Below are 27996 nucleotides of genomic sequence, written 5' to 3' on the forward strand. Positions count from 1 at the left end.
AATATACTGCAGATTTATTGATCAGAGCATTGAAACAGTGACGAAGCGGGCACGCCTAGTCTCCGGACCGGCCCGTCACTCGACAAAAACAGATCAACTTCTTAAAGCGATTTACACATGATTACATTTGAAAATAGCTCGAGCGTTTCAGAGAAAAGTTGCCCATGAAGGGAGATGGTACAGTGATTGGTCGATGAGCAGGGCAAGAGTGCGCCTGAACATCGACCAGCGTTCATATGAGGCGAGAAAATGACATTTGGCAACCCCAATATGGAAACACCATCCATGAGCGAATAATGCTTGAAGAGAACACGGCGACTACCGATCGTGTTCGACGGCGTCTGTCCATGTTGTTCACGGTCGTTTTCGTCAAACTGCCGGGATGAGCGCTGACAGCCACACACGCACACGCAGCCACCCACTCTCCGACTCTGTCACATCCGTTAACATCAGCTCCCATCCACGGCGTTCTCATACCAGCCTTCCACCCAGCCACAGCTTTCATACAGCTTCACACACCAATCAGCTCCCACCGGCGGCCGCCGCCCGGCAGAACTCAGATCGCAGTGAACACTCGTCACTGAACACTCGTCGGTAGCGCCCGCAGCGCCGCGGGTCCTCACAGCCTTGGCACCCCGCGGCCGGACCGAGCGGCCCGGGCCGCACCACGCCGAACCAATTGAACTAGTGGGGACGTGCTCCACACTCCCGGAGCCCCGCCGACCAGCCGCCTAGTAGAGCTGTTTTAGCCGCTCGAATGAGACGAAGAAGATGATGTTCCACGGGCCGAGACGCAGCCAGGTGGGCACGAAGCCCTTGTAGAGCGCCCGGCAGCCCTCGTACCGCACCGTCTGAAACAGACAGAATTAGGGTCTCAAATGTCAGTCGGAACAGGTCACAGGTCAGGCAAAAAGGTCTCCACTTGCTCCGGACGCTGATGAAGGAGATGACCCTGATGAAGAAAGAAGGCTGATGACAAGGACTAACACCATCAAAAACAGCGTGAGCGTCATTGACCGACATTTGAGTTATTTGCGCGTAATCTATGCATGGTTAAAAAAATCCTGTTCCACAAATTGCGTTATAATCAGCAGACTCGGCCTCGTGAGCCCACAATGTAACACCGAAGCTTTTGTCTCGGTCCTACTCAAATGGCTGCGACAGTCCCGTCGGCCATCCTCCATAGACAGTCGAAGCAGCCCTCCTACGACTGTTATAGGCCCGTGACGGACATCATAAGCTTGCAAAGAGTCTGAGCGCTTCTGATGAAAATATCCCCGCCCCACACCCCCTTGTAGAGGCAGTCGAGGCTGCTCCGGTAAAATTGGGCCGGCACCACGCCCTCAGAAGCCGCCCTAAGCCCACCTTGTACAGTCGAGACTGTGACGTCCTGAGTTGAGTCCTCGCCCCACACCCACCTTGTAGAGGCAGTCGAGGCTGCTCCGGTAAAAGTGGGCGGGAAGCACGCCTTCAGAGGCCGCCCTAAACCCACCTTGTACAGTCGAGACTGTAAGGTCCTGAGTCTCTGTCATTCTCTCACCTTGTAAAGGCAGTCAAGGCTGCTCCGGTAAAAGTGGGCCGGCACCACGCCCTCAGAGGCCGCCGCGGCCGCCGCCGGACCGGCGTGTAGCAGCGCGCGCTGGTTCATCATTCGTGTCTGTGGGTAGCGCGCAACAACCACAGTAAGATCATGCAGAAATCCTGACAAACAGAAGCTCAGCTGCAACAGGCTGCTGCTTTCAGCAGTCTCACAAGGCGAACTGAGCTATGCTGGCCGATATCAATCAGCCATGTTATACGGGAGGTGCTACGAAAACGGATCGGCCCACTTTCATCCAGAAAAAAAATCCCTATAACCGGTACAATTGGCAGCAGAATTAATTGCACGGACAAGTCGGACATTACATCCCTCGCGGAATGCCCGTTCCTCCAGTGCACCTCCTTACCCTGAGCACGTCGATGGGAGTCGAGGCGACCGCTCCTCCCAGGCTGGAGAGTAGACTGGAGCTGTGGACATGGGATACAGTCAGCGACTGCGCTCAGTACCGGCAGCGCCGCCCAATAGGCGGACACGGGGCAAGCGTCCTCTCCAGGCCCTCCCGCCCCGTCCCACCCGGTCCCTCCTGCCCAGCCCCGGCCAGACTGTAGGCCCGCGCAGAAAGGAGAAAACACAGTCTGGGGTACCATATGGACCTCTAAAGGTAGTCCATGTACCCCATAGTTGAAATGAAGTTATGCGAGGCGCTAGGTATTGTTAATTAGATAGTATTTCTTCAAACTGCATCTAGGTACTAAAACAAAACAATAGAGTAAATTTGATTCATAACTTGTGTGGCGGCAAAACTGAAAGGGAATAGTTCACCTTCTGAAAACATTTTTAAATATTGCTTTACATCGCAAAAAATATAAGCGAATTCAAGGCAAAATATGTTTTAATCGTGTCCAGATAAACACATGCGCTGACGAAGGGGTAAAAGGGGCTAAACCTCATCCCCTATCCACTTTGTTTCTTAAAAACCAAGAGCCAAATGAATGGAAAAAGGAGTCAACTGAATATTATCGCAGCGTAGCTGTTCAAGACACATGCTGAATGAAAAGGAGTTCGCTAGTTAAATCGCGGAACTCCAGTAGCCCTTCAGGCTAAAACTTTTGAGGGTTACGAGCTTGAACCGTTGTGAACATAGCGTCAATAATAATAAGAAGGCCATAATAACCCAGTAGGCAGTAACCGGCGTGGCCTCAACCCCTATGAAATTGAAGGTGAACTATTTCCTTTACTGTGTAATTTTATCAAATAAACAATTAGTGTTTCAGTTAACAGTTTGTTTAAAATTTTCAACGAATGACATAATTTAAACTATCGTTACGGCTTGAAATATGATATTATCGTTACTTCGTCAGCTCGTGCAACTTAGGAGAGAGACAAGAAGGCGATTTATCTGTGCGTTAGCTCTGAGCTGGTGGCGTTCGGTGCTCGACTGAACGCCACCAGCCGACACGCGACGGGCGCCGACCTCTCAGCGCCCGAGGTCAGGCGCGCCCGGTGGGACGTCCGCTGCGGGCGCCGCGCGCAGCGCCGAGCCTGGCCGGCCGTCTGCAATAGACACAGGTGAGAGCCGAGGAGGCGGCCCGCCGAGCGCTGCCGAGCGCCGCTCGCCGTCAGCGTGGCACGAGGCACGCGAACAGCAGACACACACACACACACGCGCACACACACGGCGCCGGAGGGCCGGTGAACGGGAGCGGGTACCGCGAGAGATTGGGACGGGGGAGCCAACGACTGCGCTGCCCCGAATAGCCAGTGGCAGAGGTACCTCTGGCTTCTGACAGCAGCACAGCATTAACCGCTAGTGGCACTACTGTCCGCAGACAGATTATGGGATTCTCGGACACACAACTGCAAGCGCCCATAAACTAACTCACTGCCACAGCGTGGAAGTTATAAAAAGGAAACTGGGAAGTGGAAGGGAGGATGTTGGTATCTTGAGTGATTATAATGTCCAGGAAATTTGCCAAAAAATGACATCAGTTGAAAGCGCAGAAGCATCCATCCTGAGATTTGATAAGGCGAAAAAATACAGTTCTATTCCCCCCTAAAGTGAGCGTGTTTGGATTGTATGTATTTTTTATTATAATGGCTTTTAGTTATGTTTTTGCTCACAAAAGAGAACAAAAATAAAGAAGAATTATGTTGGAAAAACTCATGAAAATGTCAAGGATAAAACAAGATAAAGTTCGGACAAAAATACGGTCGGAATGGGTAAACAAAACAGAGAAAAAATAAGCGAACATGTAAACTAACCCAACATAACTAAATACTACAAGGCAATCATACCACACAAACTCAAGCAATTAATTTTCGGAATGAAAAATATATTAAGGTGAAACCAATAAAAGGTGGGATTGCACGTTTCAAATAGCTAAGGCACAACTTGCAAACACACACAATACTGTTGCTCAGCGCCCCATAGTCAGTTTCTTTCCAAGCATCTCTCTGCGGCAGCATTTAATAACGAACGGTCCGCTAATTCCACACAAAGGTTGTCCAATGTCCGTTAGAAGTTCGAATAAGGGCAGCGGCCCGTCCAAGCCCGTCTGACCCTTTGAACACAAAAAAATTGTCATCGAAGTGCAACATTGTGTGTCAAGATGCTTTCTAGTAAATAGGTGTCGAGAATTACCACGCAACCACTGGGCTACTAAATGCATGTCATCAATGCATAGGTATCCTGATTTAGTCCGATAGACGACCGCTGCCCCGTCAAACAACAGAACGGACATTGGACAAATTCGGTACAGCGAAATTTCCAGTTTCGTTTGGCACCGGCACGCGCCCCTACCCCACAGCACAACCCCAATCCAAGCGAGGGACGGTCGATCACACGACAGCAGCGCTGCCCAGCGGCCGGCGGGAGAACCAACTCACGCGAAGTGGTTGCCGGTGGAGTCGCCCATGATGTCGTTCTGGATGAAGTAGCGTTTGAAGAAGTCATACAGCGGCAGCTCGACGCCGACAATGACCGCGGCACGCTGAGCCGTGGGACCGACACCCTGAGAACAGAAATTGACGGTTAGAAAAAGGGAGTGGCGCAGTGGGACCGACCTCCTGAGAATAGAGGGGTTATGGGGGTTAGGTTTTTTTTTTTAAATAAATTTAGCCCGAACCTTTTGATAGGAAGGATTCACAAGGACAGTTCCACCGCTAAGCGAAGCTTGTTGCGGTGACCCTGCCCTCTACCCTCCGATCGCGCAATTCCAGTTCTATGGCAGAATTTAGAGTCCAAAGTTTAACGTGCGCACATAGCCGCGCACGGCCGGTCCCCTCACTGACTTAGGGGGTTAGGGGTTAGGGTCAGTTAGTGGAGTGGCGCAGTGGGACTGCTCCCTGAGTAAAGGCAAGGAGGTGGACTGTCAGAGTCCCACCGTGAGTCTGGCCCTCAGAAAGAAGAAGCGGGAGGGATACATCGGAATAGGAAGCGCAGTCCAGTTCACGAGGATCGATAGTCATATCATATAGTCCAATATCATATCATATCATATAGTCGATAGTCCAAGCACTGCCCCGTCGCTAGAGTCACGCTGCTAAAGAAACCCTGTCTTGGCTGCATTTTTCTCCCCTCTTTCAGACCAAAGGATTGCTAGAGCCACACTCAGCAGCCCGATCTCCGCCGGGTCGACTCACCCGCCAGAGGCCGCGCACGCCCTCCTGCTGGTAGATGTCGGAGAAGCAGCGCACCATGCCCTTCTGGCGGACCGAGTCGTTGGCCGCCTGCATCCGCACCTTGAGCACGTCCGTGGGGTTGGCAATCGAGCTGGAGACCACGCCTGCAAACAGAGAGGGACGTATTGGTGGGTTGGGGTCTTCGAGCGCCAGAGCTGCGCTAGTCTCACACCAGCTGCTCGGAGACACGTCGTGGCCAATGAACCCAGGGGGGCCGTCAGAGGATGGTACAAAGAAACAATCCGAAGGCGGTGGGCAGGGGACAGTGAGAAAATGTTCGAGGAAAAGAAATGTAGATAAATATAAAATATGTGATGATGCGTTAGATGAAACAATGAAAAGCATGTCATATGATAAGGCGTCAGGGTGCTGAGTAAAGCGGACTCGGCTTCTGAAGACGCGTCAGAAGGATATCTAGAGTGTCCAGGCCAGTCAACAGCCGGAGAATACTGTTGCAGTGACGTTATAGAATAGGGCTGAAACTGATCAGCGAAAGGAGAGGGACGGAAAATAGAAAGAGAAGGGAGACAAAGAGACGCCAGGGGATGGGGTGGCGGCATATGGGGACGGCAGCGCTGGATGTATGAAGGCCGAGACCCATCTCAGAGGCGGTCATTATTGGTTGGAGGAGGATGAGACCCGTCACCAAGGGGGATGGGGGGGGGGGCAGCACCGACCACCGTCCGTCCGCCTACCGTGCTTTCACGGAGACGAGCAGTCGGCGCCATCACAACCCGCACCGCACCGCACCATCACACACGTCACTGATCGCGCCGCACGATCAGCGGCGTCACGGTGACGCGGTGACGTCACACGCTGTCGGGAGAACGCCCCACATCATCGTCACATGATACAAGTCATCGCTGGCACAGAATATAAAGCGGCGGCAGCATCACAAGACCCGGGTATCGTGACCAGATAGAGGAGCATTAGCATGGGGCGGCAGTCGGCAACGAGCCTGGCTGCCGACTAGTGGCCTTAGAAATGATCGGTTTTGCATATTCGCATGCGGACACGTATTTATGAGAAGCAGTGTCTGTCGCTGAGGAGTAAAGGGGGGGGGGGGAGGGGATCTACCGTTTCGTTGCGGTTGCATGCATAGGGCCTGGACAGGAGTGGCTTTAGTCTCGCCTGAACTCTGATATTTCGCGAGCGGTGACTGTCTGGTCAAAGTATGTAGAGCAGCCGTCTATTTATAGGCTGTGTTTGCTAACATCGAGACCCTGGCCACTGCTGCGCAGAACGGATGGAACCGATTGCTAACCAAAATTCCAATCCAGTTGAAAATATCCGATGAAGAAAGAGCAGAGAGGCAAAATAATTATATCCATGGCGTATATGCAACAACGTCTCAACAGACAACACAATTGCTATTTGCTGCGTATGCTAGTGAGCTACATTGCTCCTGCTTTCCGTACTGAAATCATACTGCCTTTAATAAGACTTTTAATAAGGGAACTTTATCAAATAAGGGAACTCCCTGCATTATGTCGACTGCAATATTCCGTTTTCTTTACTTAGGCTATTTCATTCAGTGTCACGAACTTGACCCTGAAGTGCTGCCGTGTCTCGTCCCACTCAAACTGTCATAACCACCGACCAAGTCCGGCAAATGTCCGTCGGTGCCGTACAGGCGACCTTTACAAAATCAATACCACCAATGTGCATATCCCTCGAAAGCCGAGCAAGGCCGTGCACGGATTGCCGGCACCGCTGGTAACGCACGCACAGAAACCCTCAACTGCTCTTGTACAGGGACCGGCAGTCGATATCATGTTATCAGTTCCTACTGGACAGGACAGAAGGCATAGACTCGGGGTTCGTGTACAGTGGCAACTGCGGGTCCCCGTACCAGCGCGGTACCCCTCCCACTGCAGCTCTGGTGACCTTCTGCTCGGAGGCAGACGGGCCCACAAGGCCGCCCTATCGACCCAACACCGGAGGACGCGACACTCGACCTTAGTCCGTGACATTGCGTCTAAAGGGTTACTCCCCTGCCCTCCCTACCACCGCAGGAAGTCATTACGGGCGCACGAACCACAACACTGTGGTAGCACGCGACGGGTCGACCGGTAGCGGGCCTGCCGACACAAACAACCAGCGGTCGCGCCATGTAATCACGCGAGTGCGTCCGGCGAGCAAGGGAAAGGTCATAGTAAAACTGCAGAAAGTGGGCAGGAAACCCAGCACTGTAATGCATTCAAATGTCCACTGAGTGGCCCCTAGTCCATTGAGTAGCGCCGTAGGTAAGGCAACTTAAACCAAACAGCACAAACCGAGTAAAAATAAGTGAACTGCACAGTGCGCACCACCCAGACCGTATTATTGCCTAGAATGATAGAACAACACACAGTGCCCTGGGGGGGGGGGGGCAATGAGGACTTGGTGGGATTAAAAGATAAGCTGTCGACAACCCCACATTAATGATAACTGCTCACAGTGTTCAGTGTGGAGTTAGAAACGAGCTCGCTCCAGTACACAATCCTAAAACATATCCCGGCTGATAATTTCCCTAAGTGCAGCTAAAACCATCGTCGGTACATTAAATAACTCCACGAGGACCCGATGACTCGTGGGGCTCATGATACAAAACCAGTTATATGATCGCTGGACCCAACGGTCATGTGTAATGGGGTCACCGGCGACTTATTGTGATGATAAGGCGACCGCAAGGTCGGTGATACACGACCAATCACCAAACGGACTGCAGCCCCAACAGTCAGGCATGGCTTTAACTTCAGAGCGAGTCAGTGTAAACCGTGCTACAGCGTGACATGCGAATACGGTTTGCGTTAGGCGTTAGTCTTTTTTACCCGAGCGAGCCAGTGCAATGCCCGGTAATACAGAAGGTGGACAAACCCCGCGGCGCCCAAATGATCCGGTGTAACAGTTTTGTGACCCGGCGTGGCCTTGTGTGACCCAACACGAACCTGGTTTTATCAGATGCCTCATGACCCACGAAATCTTTGCGTCCACATGTGACCTCTTCGTGGCATCATGTGGCCTTGCATGTTTCTCTTTAATGTTCCTGTGAGTGTCACGTAATCCCAATGGCACCAAATTTTCACCAAAAATATGGTGGTCTCGTGCGTCCCGTAAAAGTCGGTGATCCCTACGACATTATGCGATCCCTTTTTAATCCCCTTGAACTCAAACGTTCCCGTATGCCCCCAGTGTCCTATCTGACAGACCTTCCCGACCCATTTGACCTTATGCAACCCGCCCAGCCCGCGCGTGTTCTCACCAGCAACGATGGCACAGCAGACGTTGGAGAGCAGCGTCTCGTCAGCAGGGTTTGGACATATGACGCCCTTCATAGTGTAGTAGACGCCGAACTTGATTGTGCCGTAGGTAGACTGACGCAGAACCGCCGGAGAGATCCTGAGAAGAGGTCAACACCGGGTCAGACAGGGGCGGGCGTCCGGTCACAGGGGGGGGGGGGTGGTAAACACCGGGTCAGGGGGAACGCGGGATCAGACATAGGGGCGGACACAACGCAGAATGGACAAGTTATGTGGGACTGCAAAGGAATGACGGAATGTTTAGGTCCCTGAGTCTCTCCACAATTCCGAGTAGTGACCAGCAAGACTGTTCCGATTGGGTGGTTTGTAAACGATGCGACTGAATGACTGGGCCGTGATTTGTTTACCAGACGTGATGGCTGGCTGGAGTCGACCGTCACTGGACCCGTCGCCTTCAGTTGGAACTTCAGCCCCCCAGTCTCAACCCCAAATCAGTCTGAACAACGAAGCGCTTGGACGGTCCTGCTATATGAACCAGTTACACACTGCGTCGTCAGTCGACTGTAGTAGATTGTTCGCTAGGTCACCATGATTACACAGCCATCTCCAGGGAGACAGCCGGGTCAGTCCCTGCAGCGAAAGGTCGCCGCCCCGACCCGGGCTGGGCGGAGGCCGCTCGATCGTTACAGCCCCGGTGGCCGGGACGGGACGGGAGGGGCAGCCGCACCCAGTGACTCGAGGAGGGCGACTGCAGGAGTGCCGGGCGAACGGCGGGTCAGGGACGGACGAACCATGCCGCATTGCGCCGAGACAATGGTCCACGAGCAGGTCGAGGAAAGACAAAGACTGGGCAGTAAGGAAAAATAAACTATAGTAACAAATTGTAATGCAGAGCAATCATTGATGAAAAGTGCAGTCACATGACAGTCAGTCGCGGATACCATGTGTATTTTTGATGTAAAAAAGAACGGACGGAGAGTGTGCTCTGCTATGCTCATCGCTCACCGATTCTAGCCACACACAAAAACACTCCAGAGTCGGACCATGGAAACAACGCCTGGACACAATATGTGCCAAGGGACTAATAGAGCGGCTAACGCACATCAATTGAGCAGCAAATCGAATAACGCGCTCCGCAAACAAGGGCCTAACGTTTATTGTTATTCTAGGGGCGCCACTGCATCAGAATAGCTAACAGACACCAAACGGACGGGGAATAACAAAAAGGCCACCAAAGCAACGTGCGGTTGGTTCCTAGGGGAATCCAAGATTACTTGGGGGAATCAACACACATAACAGGGCGGATGTCTGAATTAGATGAGCATAGTTTCTGACAATAAATTCAAAATTGGTTGAGTGACCCAAAGATCTGCAGGCCGGTTTGCATCAGTATCAGTAGTCTGCAGATTAGTCTAGAGTCGAAAGGTAAGTTTTCCCTTCATAGATATCAGCAGCAAGCAGGGCACACGATAAACCCGACTTTATGTATTTATGACAGGTCCCACCCGGCGCGGACCAGCCAGCACTCTTGCGGAGGATGTCTGTCTGCAGACACTCTGACACTCACCCTCGGTAGAGAGCCCGCAGTCCCTCCTCCTGGCTGATGCGGACGAGCGCGTGGCTCATGCCGCGGTAGCGCAGCTCGCGCAGACCGGCCACTCGCTGGCCCTGCACCTGTAACCGGATCTTTGTAGTGTCGATCGGGAAGGTGCCTGGAACAGACGATAAGGTGCCGTCAGAAGAACAGACAGGGAGACCAGACATCATACAGAGGACACAAGAAAACAGTCAACGTCAGATCGCAATAACACAGAGGGGACAGAAAATAGCACAGCGAAAACCAGACAGGAGATATTAGACAGCTGATAATAAATACAGACTGATGACAGCAAGCGACAGAAGCAGACGGCAGATAACACGCAGGGGGACATGAGACGTTCGAGAGACAGCAGACAGGAGGCACAATACGCGGCCGAAGACAGTCGGTAGCCGCAGTTGGCTGGCGTTGTGGATTGTGCTGGCGTAGTCAGCACAATCCAGTCTCAGTCAGCACTCAGCTTATCAGCAGCGCTCAGCACTCGGCATTGATCAGGCGCGGTCACTCCAGCGGTAGCGGATAGATAGTAGGTCAGCTGTTGGATACGAGATCGGTGATAGGAGTGATGACAGCGCACATTCCTGTCATCAGGGCTAGTCAATGGCAGCACGCCTTCCGGTCATTATGTATCTATCTCGAAAAGCTCATCAATGCGCCAAGAAAAAAGTAATATCGGTCTGTAAGGAGCTGCATCAGAGCCCCGCCCAGCGCAACAGTCTAGCCTGGTGAGGCGTTCATATCACCGACATATCAGCAGACACATCCTTCATAAATAATTCCCTGGACACCGGCCGGCCAGGGCTATCCGCAGTGATCATGTCCCATGAGCGTGCCTCGCACCGACCGTGACTCGGACTAGAGTATGAATAAAGCAGTACCGTGAGCTCGGGTATAATACCGTCAACCCCAGAGTTCATGTTACAAGGGCGGGAAAGTACCGCTAAAGGGCACTAAACACTATGCATTCACCTAAGGCACAGCGTCTGTAGTGATCGGCAGACACATCCACGACGCAGTGCCGATGATTAACTCTGGTATCCCCCGGTGGCACAGCGCTAACGCTGGGCAGTCACTCTCTTATGCCCCTGTGACGCAGGCACCGACAGGCGCGACAGGCAGCGGATAACACCCATATTGGCTGAGCTCGATTCTTGTTGAGAAGGCGGCAAAACACGGACCCAGAAAAGGTCACACGATCAATAGCTACACGACAAGGAACTGCGTTTGTTCTGGTCGGACTTGTCCACAGAGAGTATGATTGGCGTGGTGGTAATGCCCTTCACAAAGTGGATTGGCCCAGTGTCTTCCAATGCAATCACGATTCGTTCGAGTTGAAATGCCGCAACTAGGCACAATGTGGGCAATCATTACGAATTCATTCTTATCAACATCAATATTTGAGACGGACCAAGTAGTCTGAAACAGACAAGTTGATGGGCAAACTTTGCGGACAATGAGCCTAGCATCTGCATGCAAACTAAATAGACAGCTTCAGCCACAGATTTAGCCTTTGAATTTGGTCGGCTACCGTCGACATATCTGTCTCAACGTGCGTCAAAGCTCGATGATTTATTAGCGAAATTTTACGGCTTCTGTTCGCCGTCTGCAAAAGTCTCTTCCAGCGCACCGCACGGCGCACAGGCCCTCGTCCAGTCATGTTGGGCAAAGGACAGGCCTGGGCCGGTTCGTTGATATTCAGAAGTTCAGCGTGCGTGGCGTGCCTTCGGAGTTGGCTCTCCGCGAGCTAAGTGGATGTCATTGTGGAGAACAATGTCAAAAACCTTCTGGACTGGAATATTGTATAACAGTGGTTGGTATAATTGGTTGGAGGAATGTCAGGTCTCGGAAGCACGGTTCAACCTCTTAAGTTGTTGACTAATGCGCTGAGCGAAGCAACTTAGGCGTCTCGGTCATATCGCAACGGTTACACACACATGCGATCAAAGACATTACGTGCTACACTGATGACTCTGTAAACGTCCCACGTCACACAGTGTCTAGATACTCACAGAACTCTGCGAAACAGGACGACATGCCACCGTAGAGAAAGGGCCGCCAGTCGCGCCGGGTCGACTGGGGCCCCATCCTAGTCGCCGGCCGCTCCGGCGCGCGCCGCTCTGAAACGCAAAGGTCACACGAGGTCAGTGAGGGGTCAAATCGGTCACGCAAGGTGCCATAGAGCCATATGGGGTTATATGGGTTGAAGCGGTCACACATTCAGTCACATATGTAAGGTTAAACGACGTGATAACAGGTCACATTGCGTCACATACTCCAGCCCAATGGATATCTAACAAATAATCAGTCAGTCTAGAGCATGTTCCAACTTTGTATGAAGAGTAGGTACTGGGTTATAAATCTGAACGGTAGCACCGTACTCCTGCACCTAGGTCATGGTCTGAGCTTGAATAGAACCCTGCAGCACAATCACGCTACGTTGCTGGAGCAATGGAGTGGGTCGCAGCCCACAGGTCAGGTATTCCTGCACTGATTCGCAAACAGCCCACATCCTACAGATAGCCCATTCGTGCCCATTCCTGTGCTGGCTCACGGCCCACTATTGGTCCAGACACAGACACAAGCAATGGCCAGAGGTCAGCGTAGTTCCCTCTCAGTGCCAGCCGCCGGTCAGCCCCGCACCTCGGCAGTAAACACAAACAGCTCTGGATTGCGGTCACCTCGCTGGTCAGCCGCCAATGATAGCGGAACGGCTATCGGCGCAGCGTAAAACCCACCTCCGGCTCTGGGGTCCCCGACCTGCGCCGCTGGGTGTCCACGGTGTGGTCACGCGCTGCGCTACGAGTCAGCGAGTCACGAGCTAGCGAGAGGCGCAGGCAAGGACGAGAGAATACGGGAGAGGGCGGCCCTGCCAAAGGAATCTACGAGGCTGTCGGTATGGCACAATCTCATTGATACGGCGTTATTTCGGTGGTGAGCATAAACATTTGAGCGGCCAGCCGAGTGCTGTTTGGGGAAAGCAGACAGAAAGGAGAAACGCCTCACCTGACCAGAAATTAAAATCACTCACGGAAATAATATAATGGCAATCGGTGGTCACTGGTCAGCAGATAAGACAGCTGGCTGTTTAACTGACAAACCAGACACACCCAGATGACAGAATCTCAGATCCTCTCATACCCAGACCGCCTAGACTGGCTTACACACCGACTTCTGCCGTCCGTCAAATCAAACCCGCCTGGCCACCAACACACACAAACACACAAACACAGCCTGACCGACCACAGGCACAGGCCTGCCAGAGCCGCTCACCGCTTACCACCGCTCCACCGCGCCGGCGCACGCACTGTTCACCGGGCTGGCTGGCCGAGCGGTTAGAAAACGCCGGGTAATGACTGCTATTATCTTCGTCCTTCGGACGGCAACTAGCTGGACGTAGGTCACTGACACCGCACCGCGCAAAAAGGAATAAGTAAGAACAGCGAAGTCGTTGGGCAGCACAGAAACAGCCAAGTCAACGGGGAGACTGGTAGGCAGACCTTTGGAACGAGACTGTCCGAAAAAAACTGAAACAAGGAAGAAAGAAAGAAAACAGAAAGAACGGAAACTGACCGCTGGATGGTGTAGAAACGGTGAGACAGACCGCATCCAGCACAGCACACAGCCAGTCACACGGACAGATAGGACGGCAGGGGTAAGGTCAGGGGAGGCAGTCGTGCAGCGATGGGCTTCCCCAGCCGTTAAACTCTGTCGGTCGATCGGACCCACACGTCGATCGTTGTCAGCTGATTGGTTTGGTCCGGTCGGCAGCCCCAAATCGAACAGCTGCTCACAGACTGGAGGTATGTGGGTTGACTCGACAGTCCACAGGCTGAAGCGCGGGGTGGGCTGCCCACAGCTGTTCACAGACGTGGGTGAATGGCTCACACCTGGATAGACACTGAGGAGTGGGTGGAAATCCCACAGATGTTCAATACTGCTGACCTCAAGGCCGTGTCACTTTGCTGATACAACAATACCGGATTTCTGTTAGCAGAAAGAGCTGTCAATACGCCTTCCTAAACTAGAAATACCGACTGCTGGCGAACACTCGTTCAGAACACACCTGAACTGCTCCGAACAGCTGTCAGCCGCACTGAGCACGGGACGACAGCCACTGTTCGGTGATTACACCGCTCAAACATGTCAGCTCTACCCTGAGCGAACAGCTGTCCGCCGCCCCGAACACGGACGACGGACCACATTAGAGTGGAAAGCAGCTGTCTGAGGCGGCGGAACGGGTGAAACACGCGAAAACGAGGCTAGTCGAGCCGCGACGAACGAGGCGGAACGATGTCGGGCGAAACGGGCAGAGGCATACCGAGGTGGAGAGAGGCAAGGCAGAATGGACTGACTAAGGGCGGGTGAGGATCGCCTCTATGGCGCCGGTGTCGACGTGTGACACTCAGTAGCTCTACAGAGTAGCTGGCCAGGCGCCAAGAGCACCGGTGAGCCCATTGACACTTACAGGCGGTGTTAAGCCATGAAGTGTGAAACACACCGCCTTCGAGTGCCAGGCACCGCCGCAGTCCGTACACGACCGTAGCCCACCGGTAACGCTCAGAGCAGAGATTCGGCTGGTAGGGCTACACGGACAACCGGTCACAAACATGCACAGAAATTATAAGCTAATGAAAGAATAATGGGAGCAAAACGACCGATGATCGGACTTCTGACAGACCAGCACTCTACAAACCGAACGGTCGCGGCATGACCCCGGACCCGCACGCAGGGCCATGAGGTTACGTAACGCCAAGGAGAGCACAGGTATTCCTGGCAGGCCTCTCAGCGGCCCGCCGCAGGGGACCGGACCGGGCACTTACTGACAAGGTCAGCGGGCGCACCAGCTAACGGAGCAGCTCAGAGCTGTAATGAGGTAGCGGGTTCAAGGACGGGGTGTGGGGTAGGTCAGGGTGACGGCGAAACTGATACACCTCTCACAGGGGTAAAGGAGTATCGATAACAGATTTACTTACTCATAGGGTTAGCGACAATGCCAGATGAATGTGTTCAATCGTCCGGTCCCGTTTCCCGTGTTTCCACCTTTGCACAACCTTCACCGTCCTCGGCAAGTGAAGCGTTCTGAATCACGCGCAAAGAAAGATACGCTTTTAACTTCAATCTACTTGGCACTTTCACTGCACTTGTGTCCACGACAACGATATAATTGCCGCTAAAACGCCGGCACTTGGGATCCGACCGTGACCGCGGCAGCTGACAAACTGACAACAGACCTGCCTCTCGTTCACGGCCGGCCGGCGAGCCGAGCACGGGGCCGCCCCGCCTCCCCGGCCCGGCCCGTCACGTGCTCGTACGATCACGTGACCGGTGACGGTGCCAGCCTCCACGCGGCGGCTGCGTGCCCAGTCGGCGCGGCTGCCAGTGGGGTTTCCTGCAGCCGGTGACTGAGCCCGTTCCTGGGATCGTCACGGATATAGCGGAAGGAGTGGCCAGAGAGGAACTGACCGCCTGGGATAGACTCTCGAGTTCTGCCGGTGTTTATGGCCGAGGACGGGTGCACTTTCTAGACAATAAAAACATTCCGGACCCCATGGGCAGACAGTCCCTGACAGCCTAACAGCCCGGGTCGAATGCAAGGTACTGGCGAGGCCGGGGCGGATGTAAGGAAACCCTGATAAACAGAAGGGAGAAGCCCCATTGTCCCACATTTCCTGGCCCAGGTCAACAGCGTCCGACAGTGCAGCGGCATCTGTCCCGCCCGCCTTCTGCGGTACTTCAAGACTCCTCTCAGATATCCATAAACGAAAACAGACGTAAACGCATGCTCGTCTCCTGCTACACATGGTCTCTACCGACCTCATCTCGGTCTCTGAGACGGGCATCTCATTGCCGCACCGCTTTGAACTCGTGACTTCGCACTCCGGGCTGAGCCACCATCCACAGGTGCAGTGAACCCGCTGAGACACCCACCCATTCGTCCGGACGTCCGCACACCAGTCGATACTGCATATGCGTGTGCTGACGTCAGCCGGCCTTGTGCGTAAGCCCCGCCTCCAGACGTCTGCTCGCGAGTTCTCCCGAAAAGATAAACAGACCGGGTGCGGTGACCAGAGGCATAACGGAGCGATCTAAATCGGTGAGCGAGCTGGGTGAAAAAAGTTTGACGTCAGTGGTGGACGGATGGGCGGCAATGCGTCTTGACTGTCCTAATTTACTGCTTCCTAAATGAATTAAAAGCGGGATCTCTTAGATGTATAGAGGCACTATAACTGTTTCAATTCTTAATTCCGCTACTATTCACGCCATCTGCCAACGCTTCCGTGCGTTTGTCAGTTAGTCACCAGTCAGTATCCGTGAAACTGTCTCCGACCGGACACGGGCACAGTGACCGGTCAGTGCCCCGGGTCACACACCGACACCCGTTCAATGACCGGCCAGCATCCCAGTTGACACCCCCCGCACCATTGACAGACCCGATGCGGGGACAGCGCCCGTCTGTGCCCTCGACGGTATGGGGGCAGCGGCGGGCGCCAAGGTCAGGGCGGCACCCCCGCCCCGGCCTGTGTGTGAGTGCGCGCCGTCTCCGGGCAGGGTCGAGCTGATGGCTCCACGCCAGACCCTCGAGCAGTCGGATGTTTCTAAAACGGCCAGTCGGCACGCCACCGACGCCACGCACCGGCACGAAAATGGCCCGCGCGGCACGGCACGGCAACTGGCAAGGCAAGGCGCGATTAGGAACCGGTACGGGAAGGCGAGACACGGCACAGGGCGTGACAGAGCCGTGGGCTGGGCGTCACCGAGTCGTGCACTGCACGACATCCCGGCGTGATACTGCAAAACAGCTCTCCATTTCAACCACCACCGACAAAAATAAACGACTGGATGTCAGGCACATAATATATAACAGAAAAAAAAGACAAAACAGGCGCATTAAGGGTGCAAATGGAGGGCGCCGACTTGTGCTTGGCAACGTCCGTTACCACAACGTTAGGCCATGACAGGACAGACAGAAATATATGACAGGGTGAGAGATCAGCTAATTCAGCGATGGAGAGATAGTTGCCTGAGATCGGTCATTTTTCAGTGCTGCCAACAATTTAATAGCTTGAAGCCCAGCTCCAATAGAGACAACCGTAGAATATCGCATTACGTCTTACCAGGACCAGACGCCAAGATTGCTGATCGGGCATTACACGCATCAATAAGGGCAGATCATGCGGAAACCATCTTTTCCTCGTTAATTCCAGCTGAGAGCTTCCGCTACTCAGGAGGCATTAGAAACTTGTGCGACGGCACAAGCCGATGAGTGGATCGGACTTCAGCGGACGAAAACACCAAAGCAAAAGAAAACACCAGCGGGCGATAGCGCTGGGACGGACAGGCATCAGGACTTGCAGGAGCGATCGATCCGGTACTTATCGAGACGTGGGCTGGATTAATAAATGTCCTGCATTTATCCCATATTTGAGGCTGATATACCCGGGTCAAACCTACTTATGTCAATGTAAGTACCATTTGTGCAGCACTGCAGAATTAAGAGCATTATATGATGTATGAACAACCACAAAAAAAGGAGCAACGCTCGTCCTTTGCTCATCGGAGTTCGGAACTACCTCATCTGTTGACTTTTTGCTGGAGATGTTGATGGATCTCTGTGGCAGCGACTGTTGATGGTCCGCTGTGTTGATGGTCCCTGTCACTGTTGATGGTCCAGATGCTGCCGTTTTTAAGTCCCTCCTGGCACTCTTGTGGCTCCCAACAGTTGTTGATGCTCCCGTGCCGCCACTGCATATGATCATACTGACAACGATGCCATTCATCCAGTCGAAGAAGAGAACAATCGCAGTTCTCGTCAGGTCTCGACCTTCTGGGCCCGAGGGATACCCATGGGCCACGGCACACATCGAATCAGTGAATAAGTTAGGTCGAGGTGCCGAACGTAACTCCAATTGCCCTAGATATCGACATCCATGGCCTCTCCAAGGTTCGAGGAAGCGGCGCCGCCCTGTCGGCTGGCTGGCAGCAGCTGTATTGATCTCAGAGGACAGAGTTAGAGAGTGAAGAGCGGTGGGGGCGGGTCACCAACCGAGTTCGCTCACCCTCTCAGAACACCATTGATCTGAGGTGTCAGGCGGGCGCTCTTACTCGGAGGATACCAATGAGCTCTCCTACGCAGATTGCCTGAACACAATCGAGCGCAACAATTTCATCTGTTCTGTTCCGTTCAGCACAACTCAGGTTATCAGTCCAAAACCCCAGTCCGCGGCTACAGCACCCGTAAAGCCGTCTACGGCTACAAGCTGACACGCCAATTGCCGATGCTAGTCCGCATCACTGCACGAGGGGTGACGGGCGACGGCGACCGACCCAGCCCACTGCCCAGTTACGACCTCCATCGACCGACAAGGCCGCCCGACATCAATGCCGGCGCGCTAATGTGTCCGGACACTGAGTCATAGAGCCGTGACAATCACTAATGCAGCGCTGATGCCCGTGTCGATATTGGTACTGTGACGTCAGAGCAGCGTGCTGACCTGAACACAGCGATTAATTGGACGATCGGCGGGGGTTACGTAACACGTAAGAGGAGGAGAGGGGCGGGAGGGGAAGGGGATGAGGAAGGTGGTCGACAGCATGGTCCCAGAGGACCCTGAGATGGTTCAAAGATCGGTCAGTGACCCACGCGACTATGTCCTCCCCGTCCTTCCACAAGAGGTAGTCGTCTCACAGGATTGCCAGTCTGCCCAAGCGAGCCAGACGGCGTTTTTGTTGCCCTTAAAAAAGCCAGACAGGTCCTTAAGAATCAATACAAACTGGGCAAAGTTCAACTCACGAATTTTTTGTTACACCTAGATACACTACCGGGTGTTGCAGCTAAATTGGGACAAAGTTCGTAACCTAATCACAATTTTGTTATTTGGAGGATATGGCTGAAAATTTGACATGATACTATTTCAACAATGCTCTTTCACGTGCTAATATTTTTGATGCACGAAAACCGATAACAGTCATGGAGGAACAGCGTAGATGTACAGTTGCTGAATTAGTTCGCGCTGGACAAAGCGCGAAAGAGATCGTTATCGCAACAGGATACCCGAAGTCTACGGTATATCGCACTGTCGCTACTATGGACGGTGGAGGAGATGTCAGTAGACGTCCCCATGCGCCGCGAAGTGACCGCAAACGGAATCCTCGGTTTCTCGCGGGCTTGAAAAGGTCTATTGAGGCCAAACCAGGTGTCTCAATGCGTAAGCTAGCGCGAGACCGAAGGGTGAGCAAAAGCACCATTAGCAGGGCTGTCAAGGAGAACCTCGGGATGAGGTCGTATAGTAGGAAACGGCAGAACCTTCTGACGGAGCGTCTAAAAGCGTTACGGAAGGAGAGGGTCCCGATGGTTCTGAACCAGCTCAAGAACCATGGAGGAGACGTGAGAGTCTTTGTGGACGAAAAGAAGTTTGTGGTAGACGAAGTTGCCAACCGCCGGAACTCAAGAGTCATCGCCTCGAACCCCGGTGATGTTCCACCAGTGATGATAAGCAAAAATCCAGCCTCTGTGATGGTGTTCGGAGCCGTCGCGAGCGACGGTCGCGTCATGCCCCCTCACTTCATACCTGCTGGAGAAAGAATCGGCGCAGAGGAGTATCTGGCCATCCTAGAAGAAGTGCTTTTGCCCTGGATGGCGAAGTACTACGACCTGAAGAAAGTCACACTTGTACAGGACTCGGCTCCAGCTCATGCTTCCCGGAGGGTGCAGGATTTCCTTAGTCGGAAGATCCCTCTGTATGTCCCAAAGGATACGTGGCCTCCAAACTCACCCGACCTAAATCCGTGCGACTTTTGGATGTGGAGCGCGATTGAGGAGAGGTCCAACGCACGTGCCCATGACAGCATCTCGAGCCTCAAGAAGTCCATCAAGAAGGCAGCCAGCAGCATCGATCCTATGGAGGCTCAGCGCGCGTGCGGCGCGTTCCGACGCCGCCTGGAGATGGTGAAGGAGGCTCATGGTGGCCACATTGAGTGAGAGGGTAGAGAACATGTGCGTCAATACACGTTCAAAGTTTGAAAGCTCTGTCTCTTCATTCTACTGAGTTATGCCACTTTAAGTGTAAGCGGAAAAAATTCCCAATTTAGCTGCAACACCCTGTATAACCAAATATGGCAATTAAGCATGACATTCCAATTCGGATCGAGCAGCTGATTCGCTGTGTCTACGCAAGTAATACTGAGAAGCCGTATCTCGCAGTACCACTGTAAACACAGCTCGGGTCCTCGACGGCCGGCGGACCGGCGGCTTACTCACCGGAATAATGCGCAGCGCCCGACGTCGGCCGACCCCTCACCGTCACCTGACCTGACCCGGTGTCCGAGCACACGATACCAACACCCTCACTAGCCGCCACCCACCGCTCGTCTGGCGGGTCTGACCGACCGCCGACGGTACCGACTGACCCCTCCCCCGCCGACGCCGACGAGCGACGACCCCGGCCGCTACTAAAGGTCAGCCCCGCCCGCCCGACGTCCGGTCACTTGACCTTCCTCACCCAGAGCACGGAGAGCACGCCTGATCTGGTGTGATCTCATTCAGAGCCATAACCAGGTGACTTCGTCTGACCACGGAACTCCCAGCGACACCTCTGACCAGGGCCAACGGCCATCTAACTCAGGAATTGAACTATAAAACAGCAAGAAAAATAAAAGTCACAATGTAGATCAGAAGATAACAAAATGAGAAAATTACTACAAACCAATGAACTGGTACCAAAGCGACATATCAGCTCTTGCGTGTACAACAGGTCTACAAAATAAGTCCCCACCATAAGCGGGCAGGCGGCGCCTGAGCAGCCCTATAAGCTACCTGCACTGGTGGCGGGGATTTGCTTTGTAGACCTACTGTACAATCTCGGCTACACTAGCATAACAAACTGCGTAGGTAATCTGGAGATACGAAATTTCCACAGATCAGCTCCACAAGTCTGCGGTAGACAGTTCACCGCTCAACAGTATTGATCACGACGAGCTAACGGTTACCATTCCGAGAAGCGTCCACTCCCTCAACTCGGTGCAGCTCCAATATTCCCCGAAAAGTGATACGACGAAGGCAATGCCAAGTAGCGAGACGGCCGGCGTAACCTCCTAAAGGACGAAAGCGGCAAGCAGAGCACCCACTTGAATAGATCACGAGACGAAACAAGATTGAGGGCTATCCGTGAGATAGGTAATTACGCTATGGACAGTGGCCGTGGCGCTTTGTCATCTGTGAACTGCGATGGCGCGCGATACAATCTACGGCAATTTGTTTACATTGAGCTTGCTCAAACCTTGTAGTCCTTAGATTGGCTCCCCTGTCCGTCCAATCTGCGTCATCAATATATCATGAGTTTCGTCACGACTGTTGATGACATTATCAGAATCCACACTTTGATAGCGTCACCCCGGACCAACGAGCCTGAGCAGCTGAGGGATCAACAGAAACCTGCCAGCTTGACACGGTGCACCATCCACCGTATACCCAGATAGTCCATAGATAGTCAATGTAAGCTCAGTGTGACTTCGATTTCAACACAAACTTCCGGCGATGATAGACAGAGCTCGTCCTCGAGTCCAACAACAATGTCGAGTGCTAGCCCAACAATAGTGCTAGGAGACTTTAATCGCCTCTGAATTGTCTATGGGCCCAGATAAGCCGGTTACGCTCACCCTCCAATGATCGTTCAGCGGCAGGGCTCACCCGTGTCCGCTGCGTCAATGGTATGCGTCGACACCAACCCGCGTCGCAGCATGGTTCGACCGCGCCTGCATGGCCGGTCCAGTCATATTCCCTGCGGGCGGGCGATACACATTGACGGACCACATACGCGGTGGGTGTAGTCTGGTCCACAGAGCGCGCACCGCAGGCTGGTCTGCCAGCGGCGCCGGCGGAGGGCGGACGTAGGGCAGGCGTGGTGTCGCAACTCGGTGCCGGCGGCACGGCGCAGCGGTCCACGGCGCCGGCGGCGGCCGGGGACCGCGAGCGGTCAGAAGTGGCACAGCGGTCCAGAAGAGGAGCTTACCAAACGGAACAGTCGACGGCAGCTTGAAGCCGATACAGCTCTGTATAGTAAAGCGACAAGTGACAACAGACAACGAAAACTACATACTTGAAAATGTCTTACAATAAGACACGTTAAACCTTGCTACGTGCCAGTAGCAAACAAATGAAGCAGCTGAAAGAACTGTTGGCCAAAAAGCCAACCACTGGTTTGAGGCTAATGGAAGTTATCACATCAGTACAATGGTTATTATTATATTGCACAAGGTCACAAGTTAATATGGAGAGTGGGCTGCTTCACGGAGCCTTGCAGGCAATTCTTTAAACCCGGGATCACAGCCAACGCGTGCATAAGAAGTAAAATATCCGCACGAACACCAGAATATGCAGATCCTTGGAGTGGCAGGCGCGCTGATATGATAAACATTGTCTTCTCAGTAGGCCAAGGGCTCTGTTACACAAACTCATCTCTAACAGTTGATAGATTAGAACACCCGGTTTCCGCAACAAAATGCAGGTGTGACGAAACCACGAAAGAAAAGTCACATGCAATCAAGGAGAGCGAACGTGATCAACACAAGTGCTTATTCAGACTCGGCTGGTGCTACGGCTAAGTGCTGACCTAGCCACCGTGTGTGGGTCGAGTGCTCAGCGGCTGGCAACCACCGACCGGCGCTTTGGCGCCACTCCAGGAGCGCGGGCCATCAGTAGTGGTGTGGTGTGAGCAGGACAGTACCACCGCCAGGGCGGGGCCGACACCGACTTCTGGCAATGGCAGTAACTGAGCGGGACACGCCGCCTCGGACGGCCGATACGGCCGATACCACTTTCCTGGTGTGAAAGGCCTTTCTCGACGGGTTAGAATGCTCTACGTTGGTCCACGTCAGCGGTCGAACGGATCTGGGCCAGTTCATATCGGCTCATGGTGGGGAATGGCCAGCTGGGTGGATAATTAAAACTTGCTTGTGCTGGACACTTACTGGAATGAATGGATGCCACAGTACACACCTGCCTCATTTCAGTTTTCACTACCACTGTTTGTTGGTTTATAAATAAAATGGCAGAAACTAATTATGCCTGTTTTTAATATCATCCAGTGGGCAATCCAACAGAATAGTTCATTGAGCAGGGGACAAGACAGAATTTGATAATGCAGCTTATTATAGGTTAACCTTAACATTATGAGCTTAACAATTGTGTAATAACCGTATAAACTCATCACAAGTTTTTAACTTGTAAAAATGTATGGGAATCTAATATCCCAGCCCAACCCAAACCAGAGTCCAGAATCATTTTTTTCTGAAACATCACTGCACCACAACACTTCCAAAACAATGCTTGGGTCATGGTGCAGATCTTTTAATGAAGTCCCAGCCAACATGCCCATATGGGCCCCATATGAGTAGTTGATGGGCATGGTGGGCTAGGTGGGCCATGGACTAGAGATGGGCAGATATGTGGGCTGCATGTGGGCCCCACATGGGCTGCCCATGTATTTTTTTGACATGCATAGTGCTTGGAGATGAGATTGTCTGCACCATATAGGAGGGCATACCCAGGAATTTTGGTGAACATATATTTTTGCAAGCATTCACGCGGTGTTCCCGTATGATGAGGTAAACATGGGCACTGCGTGGGCAGCCCATGTAGTGGGGTTTAGGTGGGCTGGATGTGGGCAGCCATATGGGGCCCACGTGGGCCCCATATGGTACCCATCTTGAGCCCGTGTGGCCTGTGGGTCAGCCCAGATGGGTCCCACCATTTTCCCAGGGACAAATTTATGTGGGCCCCACCAAGTGGCCCACCTTGGCCCAATGTGGGGCCAAGGTAATAATGCTGGCTGGGGTGAAGCACAATTGACCATATATGGAAGTGGCCATGTTGCTACATCATTGTCTACACAACTGATGCATGAGAGACCCAGGTAAAGTCAGTAGGGTCAGCCAAATAATCAGCCTTGTGTTGTAATTTTCCACATCAAAGTGCAAATACCTACCCTTGGTGGTAAACATTTAAGGATTGCTTATATTCAGTGCACTCTGGCAGTGGTGCCGATTCCCAGTCTGCTAGGTTGGGACTCGTGCAGACTGCAGATTTGTCAGTTGACACCCTAGCTAGTAGCTAGTGCAACTGGTCAACCCTGTTTCCACGCTTTGTAGTCTGTAACATTCGTCATTCCTAAATCCTAGCAAAAGGGTTTGCAATCTGCACCACAGGTGGTGGAGCTGGTCATATGATTATTTAATGTAAAATATTACAAGCATTGATGGCTTATCACACTGCACTGATGAAAATGACAATAATTTTCATTTCCATACTAGGTGTCCAGCATTACGCGCAGCGTAATAAACCAAGTTTCATCAAAATCGGCCCAGTAGCGGCCGAGTTATGGCCAGAATAAATTTGGCGTCTCCTCCTGGCCGGCGGTGCTCTGTTCCGGTATTCATTGCCAAAGGTCAGTGACCTGCCGACTCTGTTTTCCCTCATTTTCGCAGCGAACAATCTGAGCCTAGGGCGCGTGCCGTCTGCTCGGCGCCGGCCGCGGCCCAAAATCCCGCAAAGATGCGCCCGCCATGTGCAAACCACCGAACCCACCCCCACCAAAATTTAATACAACAAACAGATGCACGCGTCTGACTTATGTCCAAAATTTCACCCCCGTAGCCCGCACCGTTCCGGAGCAATAGCCCGCCAAGCGTGACTGACGCGTTACATACATACATACATACGTACAGACGTTTTGATTTTTATATAAGTAAACTAGAGGGACAGCATTACGCGCAGCGTAAAGAGGGACAGCATTACGCGCAGCGTAATAAATCAAGTTTCATTAAAATCGACCCAGTAGCGGCCGAGTTATGGCCAGAATAAATTTGGCGTCTCCTCCTGGCTGGCGGTGCTCTGTTCCGGTATTCATTGCCAAAGGTCAGTGACCTGCCGGCTCTGATTTCGCTCAGTTTTGCAAGCGAAGAAACTGAGCCTAATGCGCGTGCTCTCTGCCCGGCGCCGGCCGCGGCCCAAAATCCCGCAAAGATGCGCCCGCCACGTGCAAACCGGCGAGCGCACCCCCACCAAAATGTATTACGACAAACAGATGCACGCGTCCGACTTGCGTCGAAAATTTCACCCCCGTAGCCCGCACCATTCCGGAGCAATAGCCCTTAAAGCGTGACTGACGCGTTACATACATACATACGGACATTTTGATTTTTATATATGTAACTAGAGGGACAGCATTACGCGCAGCGTAAAGAGGGACAGCATTACGCGCAGCGTAATAAACCAAGTTTCATAAAAATCGGCCCAGTAGCGGCCGAGTTATGGCCAGAATAAATTTGGAGACTCCTCCTGGCCGGCGGTGCCCTGTTCCGGTATTCATTGCCAAAGGTCAGTGACCTTCCGGCTCTGTTTTCCCTCATTTTCGCAGCGAACAATCTGAGCCTAGGGCGCGTGCCGTCTGCTCGGCGCCGGCCGCGGCCCAAAATCCCGCAAAGATGCGCCCGCCACGTGCAAACCACCGCACCCACCCCCACCAAAATTTAATACGACAAACAGATGCACGCGTCCGACTTAAGTCCAAAATTTCACCCCCGTAGCCCGCACCGTTCCGGAGCAATAGCCCGCCAAGCGTGACTGACGCGTTACATACATACATACGGACGTTTTGATTTTTATATATGTAAATTTTAGCATGTTTCACCGATTCGCAGCTATTTTGGCTAGTGGGTGTAATTTTGGCATCAACTTCAACTTGAACTTAGGGACGACCAGGGCCTCGTCTAAGGAATTTTCACTGGGGGGGCCAGAGACTGAAGGAGCCAAACCTAGGGTACCCCCAAATCCTGTTTTCTCAACGGATTTAGACCACTTATTTTTCATCACAGCCCTGACACCATGAATATTTTTTTTTTTTGAAAACAAAAAAAAGTAGTCGGCCATCCGACTCATGCTTGTATATTAGTTTATAGCCTCCTCACATTGCCCCATCAGACAATAATAATCACACTTCTCGTTGTTGAGCGTGTGTTTGAGTGGCAGTGCCTTGTCTAAAGAATTTGCATGCCGAGCCTTATGTCGAGGGCCCAAACGCATATATTTTTTTTTTGCGAACCACATCGGTTTCTGATGGGCCCCTCTGAGCGCTCGATGCCGATCTCTGAGGGCTAATGCCAGCTTCTGGACCTACGTCGGCCTCTATGGTAGCCCACACCGGTTTTATATGATCCATACCAGGCTTTAAGGGTCAATCTTAGTGGAGACCGTATTTTCCCACTAGGGCCCTCTCAGACCAGTGTAATGCCTGTGTATCAACTTGGAGACTGATGGCTTCTCAGGTGGATTCTCCGTAATCGCCGTGGATTTTCGACAGAGGCTATACCTAAACTAAACAAAAATGAAGATAGTAGTGCTTTGAGGCCCGTTGGGACCCTAAGTGGCTGGCATTTGCCCTCCAGGACTCCATGCCGACTTTTTTAGATAATCCAGCTGTCAGAGTTCCCGTCCCCACAGACAGACCACCAATCTGGCATCTGCGCCTACGTACGACCACCCAAAACGGGAGCCTGCTTCATTACGGTTAGGAGCTACTCTTGCCGCACACCGGTGACCGTCCAGCCAGAAGTTGGACGCCGCATAGCGAGGTCGACGATAGGCAAAAGCAAGAGATTGACGCCCCGAGGACAGAAACAACAGATTGATACCTAAAGGAGAAATTTTTGCCGGTAGAGCCTTGGACTCCGCGTGGTGAGGGCACGCGTCCCGGTTATAACAGTCCGGGTTCGAAGCGCGACACCGCTCGATCTTTATGAGCCTCCTGGCGAGTATGGTTACGGTTGGTGGCAGGCCGTAGCCATTCGAAGTCAGTGAGGGGACCGGCCGTGCGCGGCTATGTGCATACGTTAAACTTTGGGCTCTAAATTCTGCCATAGATCACGAATTGCGCGATCGGAGGGTAGAGGGCAGGGCCAACGTAAAGCTCTGCTTAGCGGGGGCTCTGTACTTGTGAATCCTTCCATTCAAAAGGTTCAGACTAAATTAATGAAAAAAGAATATCCGGGACACGGAGTTGGGCGCCTGAAAACAAAGACGAAATGTAACGTATTGCTGAGCGAAAAAAATGGTTCAGGTAAACAAAATAAACACAACAGCCCTAGGTAATGGGGTATTTCAATGTGCTCACATTGCATCGTTTCGTTTACGCATTTGTTTCTATGTGCACTGACGCCTCGAAAAAAATTCGTTTCCCTCTTGGCTATTGCCGGCCCCCCCAGTAGTGACTTTTTGCCCTGACTGGGGGGGCCAGGTCGATGACTGCGGGGGTTTGGCCCCCCCAGTTAACATGTTAGACGAGGCCTTGGGGACGACGGTGAAAACAGGGCGCCTGGGGCGATTTGATCAAGGTTCGTGAAATTTACACATGACGTTTAGCCTGTAGAAGGCAGACAAAGGGGGAGAAGTTTCAAATGTCACGTGACTAATATGCCCTCCAGCGCCCTGTTTTCACCGGCGTCCGAACTTAGCACTCAGTAGCCAATGGAATAAGTAAACCTTTATGTCATTATTCACCTTAAGATCAAATTAGACATATCTTGTACGAAAAATTCTTACCTTTTCAGCGTGGCGCTTGTCCGGCTCGACGGCGAATTCACAGGAAGTCAAAGTGGAACCTGCGACGTGCGAAGAGTTTCCACAAGATGCGGTGCTGACCGTGACGAGTGGCTTCACACAGATATCAAGCCTTATTCAATGAATTTTCAGATTACTTGAAGAGCGTATTGCAAAACCTTGAGTATTTTTTGTAAATGAGCGGCAAGTCCCCACCAGCTTGCAGCGCAACGAATGTATAAAAAATGCGCGAGCCGACAGCAGACTAATTCGTCGCATGCGTCACGTTCGAAAAGGCAGGGAGCTACCATATTGCTACCAAATTACACACGAATTTTTGCTTGAA

At 52.6% G+C, this 27996-nt stretch overlaps 1 protein-coding gene across 3 annotated transcripts; it reads right to left on the reverse strand.

Moving 5' to 3' along the window:
- Positions 1-27932, reverse strand: LOC122387181 (kidney mitochondrial carrier protein 1-like). Of its 3 annotated transcripts, none has more exons than XM_043377106.1 (9): positions 27654-27932; positions 12070-12177; positions 10031-10175; positions 8466-8602; positions 5183-5325; positions 4427-4551; positions 1947-2007; positions 1541-1657; positions 1-851 (listed from the first exon to the last, which is right to left on the reverse strand). In XM_043377106.1, the coding sequence occupies exons 2-9, from the start codon at positions 12143-12145 to the stop codon at positions 732-734; spliced, it is 924 nt and encodes a 307-aa protein (XP_043233041.1). In that variant the 5' UTR covers positions 12146-12177; positions 27654-27932; the 3' UTR covers positions 1-731. The 3 variants fall into 3 exon arrangements, with proteins under 3 accessions (XP_043233041.1, XP_043233042.1, XP_043233040.1); XM_043377107.1 differs by lacking the exon at positions 27654-27932 and adding an exon at positions 20319-20434; XM_043377105.1 differs by lacking the exon at positions 27654-27932 and adding an exon at positions 15034-15441.
- Positions 27933-27996: the final 64 nt, after the last annotated feature.

This window comes from Amphibalanus amphitrite, unplaced genomic scaffold, assembly GCF_019059575.1.
Source record: "Amphibalanus amphitrite isolate SeventyFive unplaced genomic scaffold, NRLGWU_Aamphi_draft 000276F_arrow, whole genome shotgun sequence".
Lineage (NCBI taxonomy): Eukaryota > Metazoa > Arthropoda > Thecostraca > Balanomorpha > Balanidae > Amphibalanus > Amphibalanus amphitrite.

Excerpts from the sequence above, each read along its gene's own strand:
- LOC122387181 (XM_043377105.1), bottom strand. Across the intron at positions 10,176-12,069 it reads GTCCTGTTTCGCAGAGTTCT|GCACCTTCCCGATCGACACT; the intron begins GTGAGTATCTAG and ends CGTCTGTTCCAG. Across the intron at positions 4,552-5,182 it reads GCGTGCGCGGCCTCTGGCGG|GGTGTCGGTCCCACGGCTCA; the intron begins GTGAGTCGACCC and ends TTCTGTTCTCAG.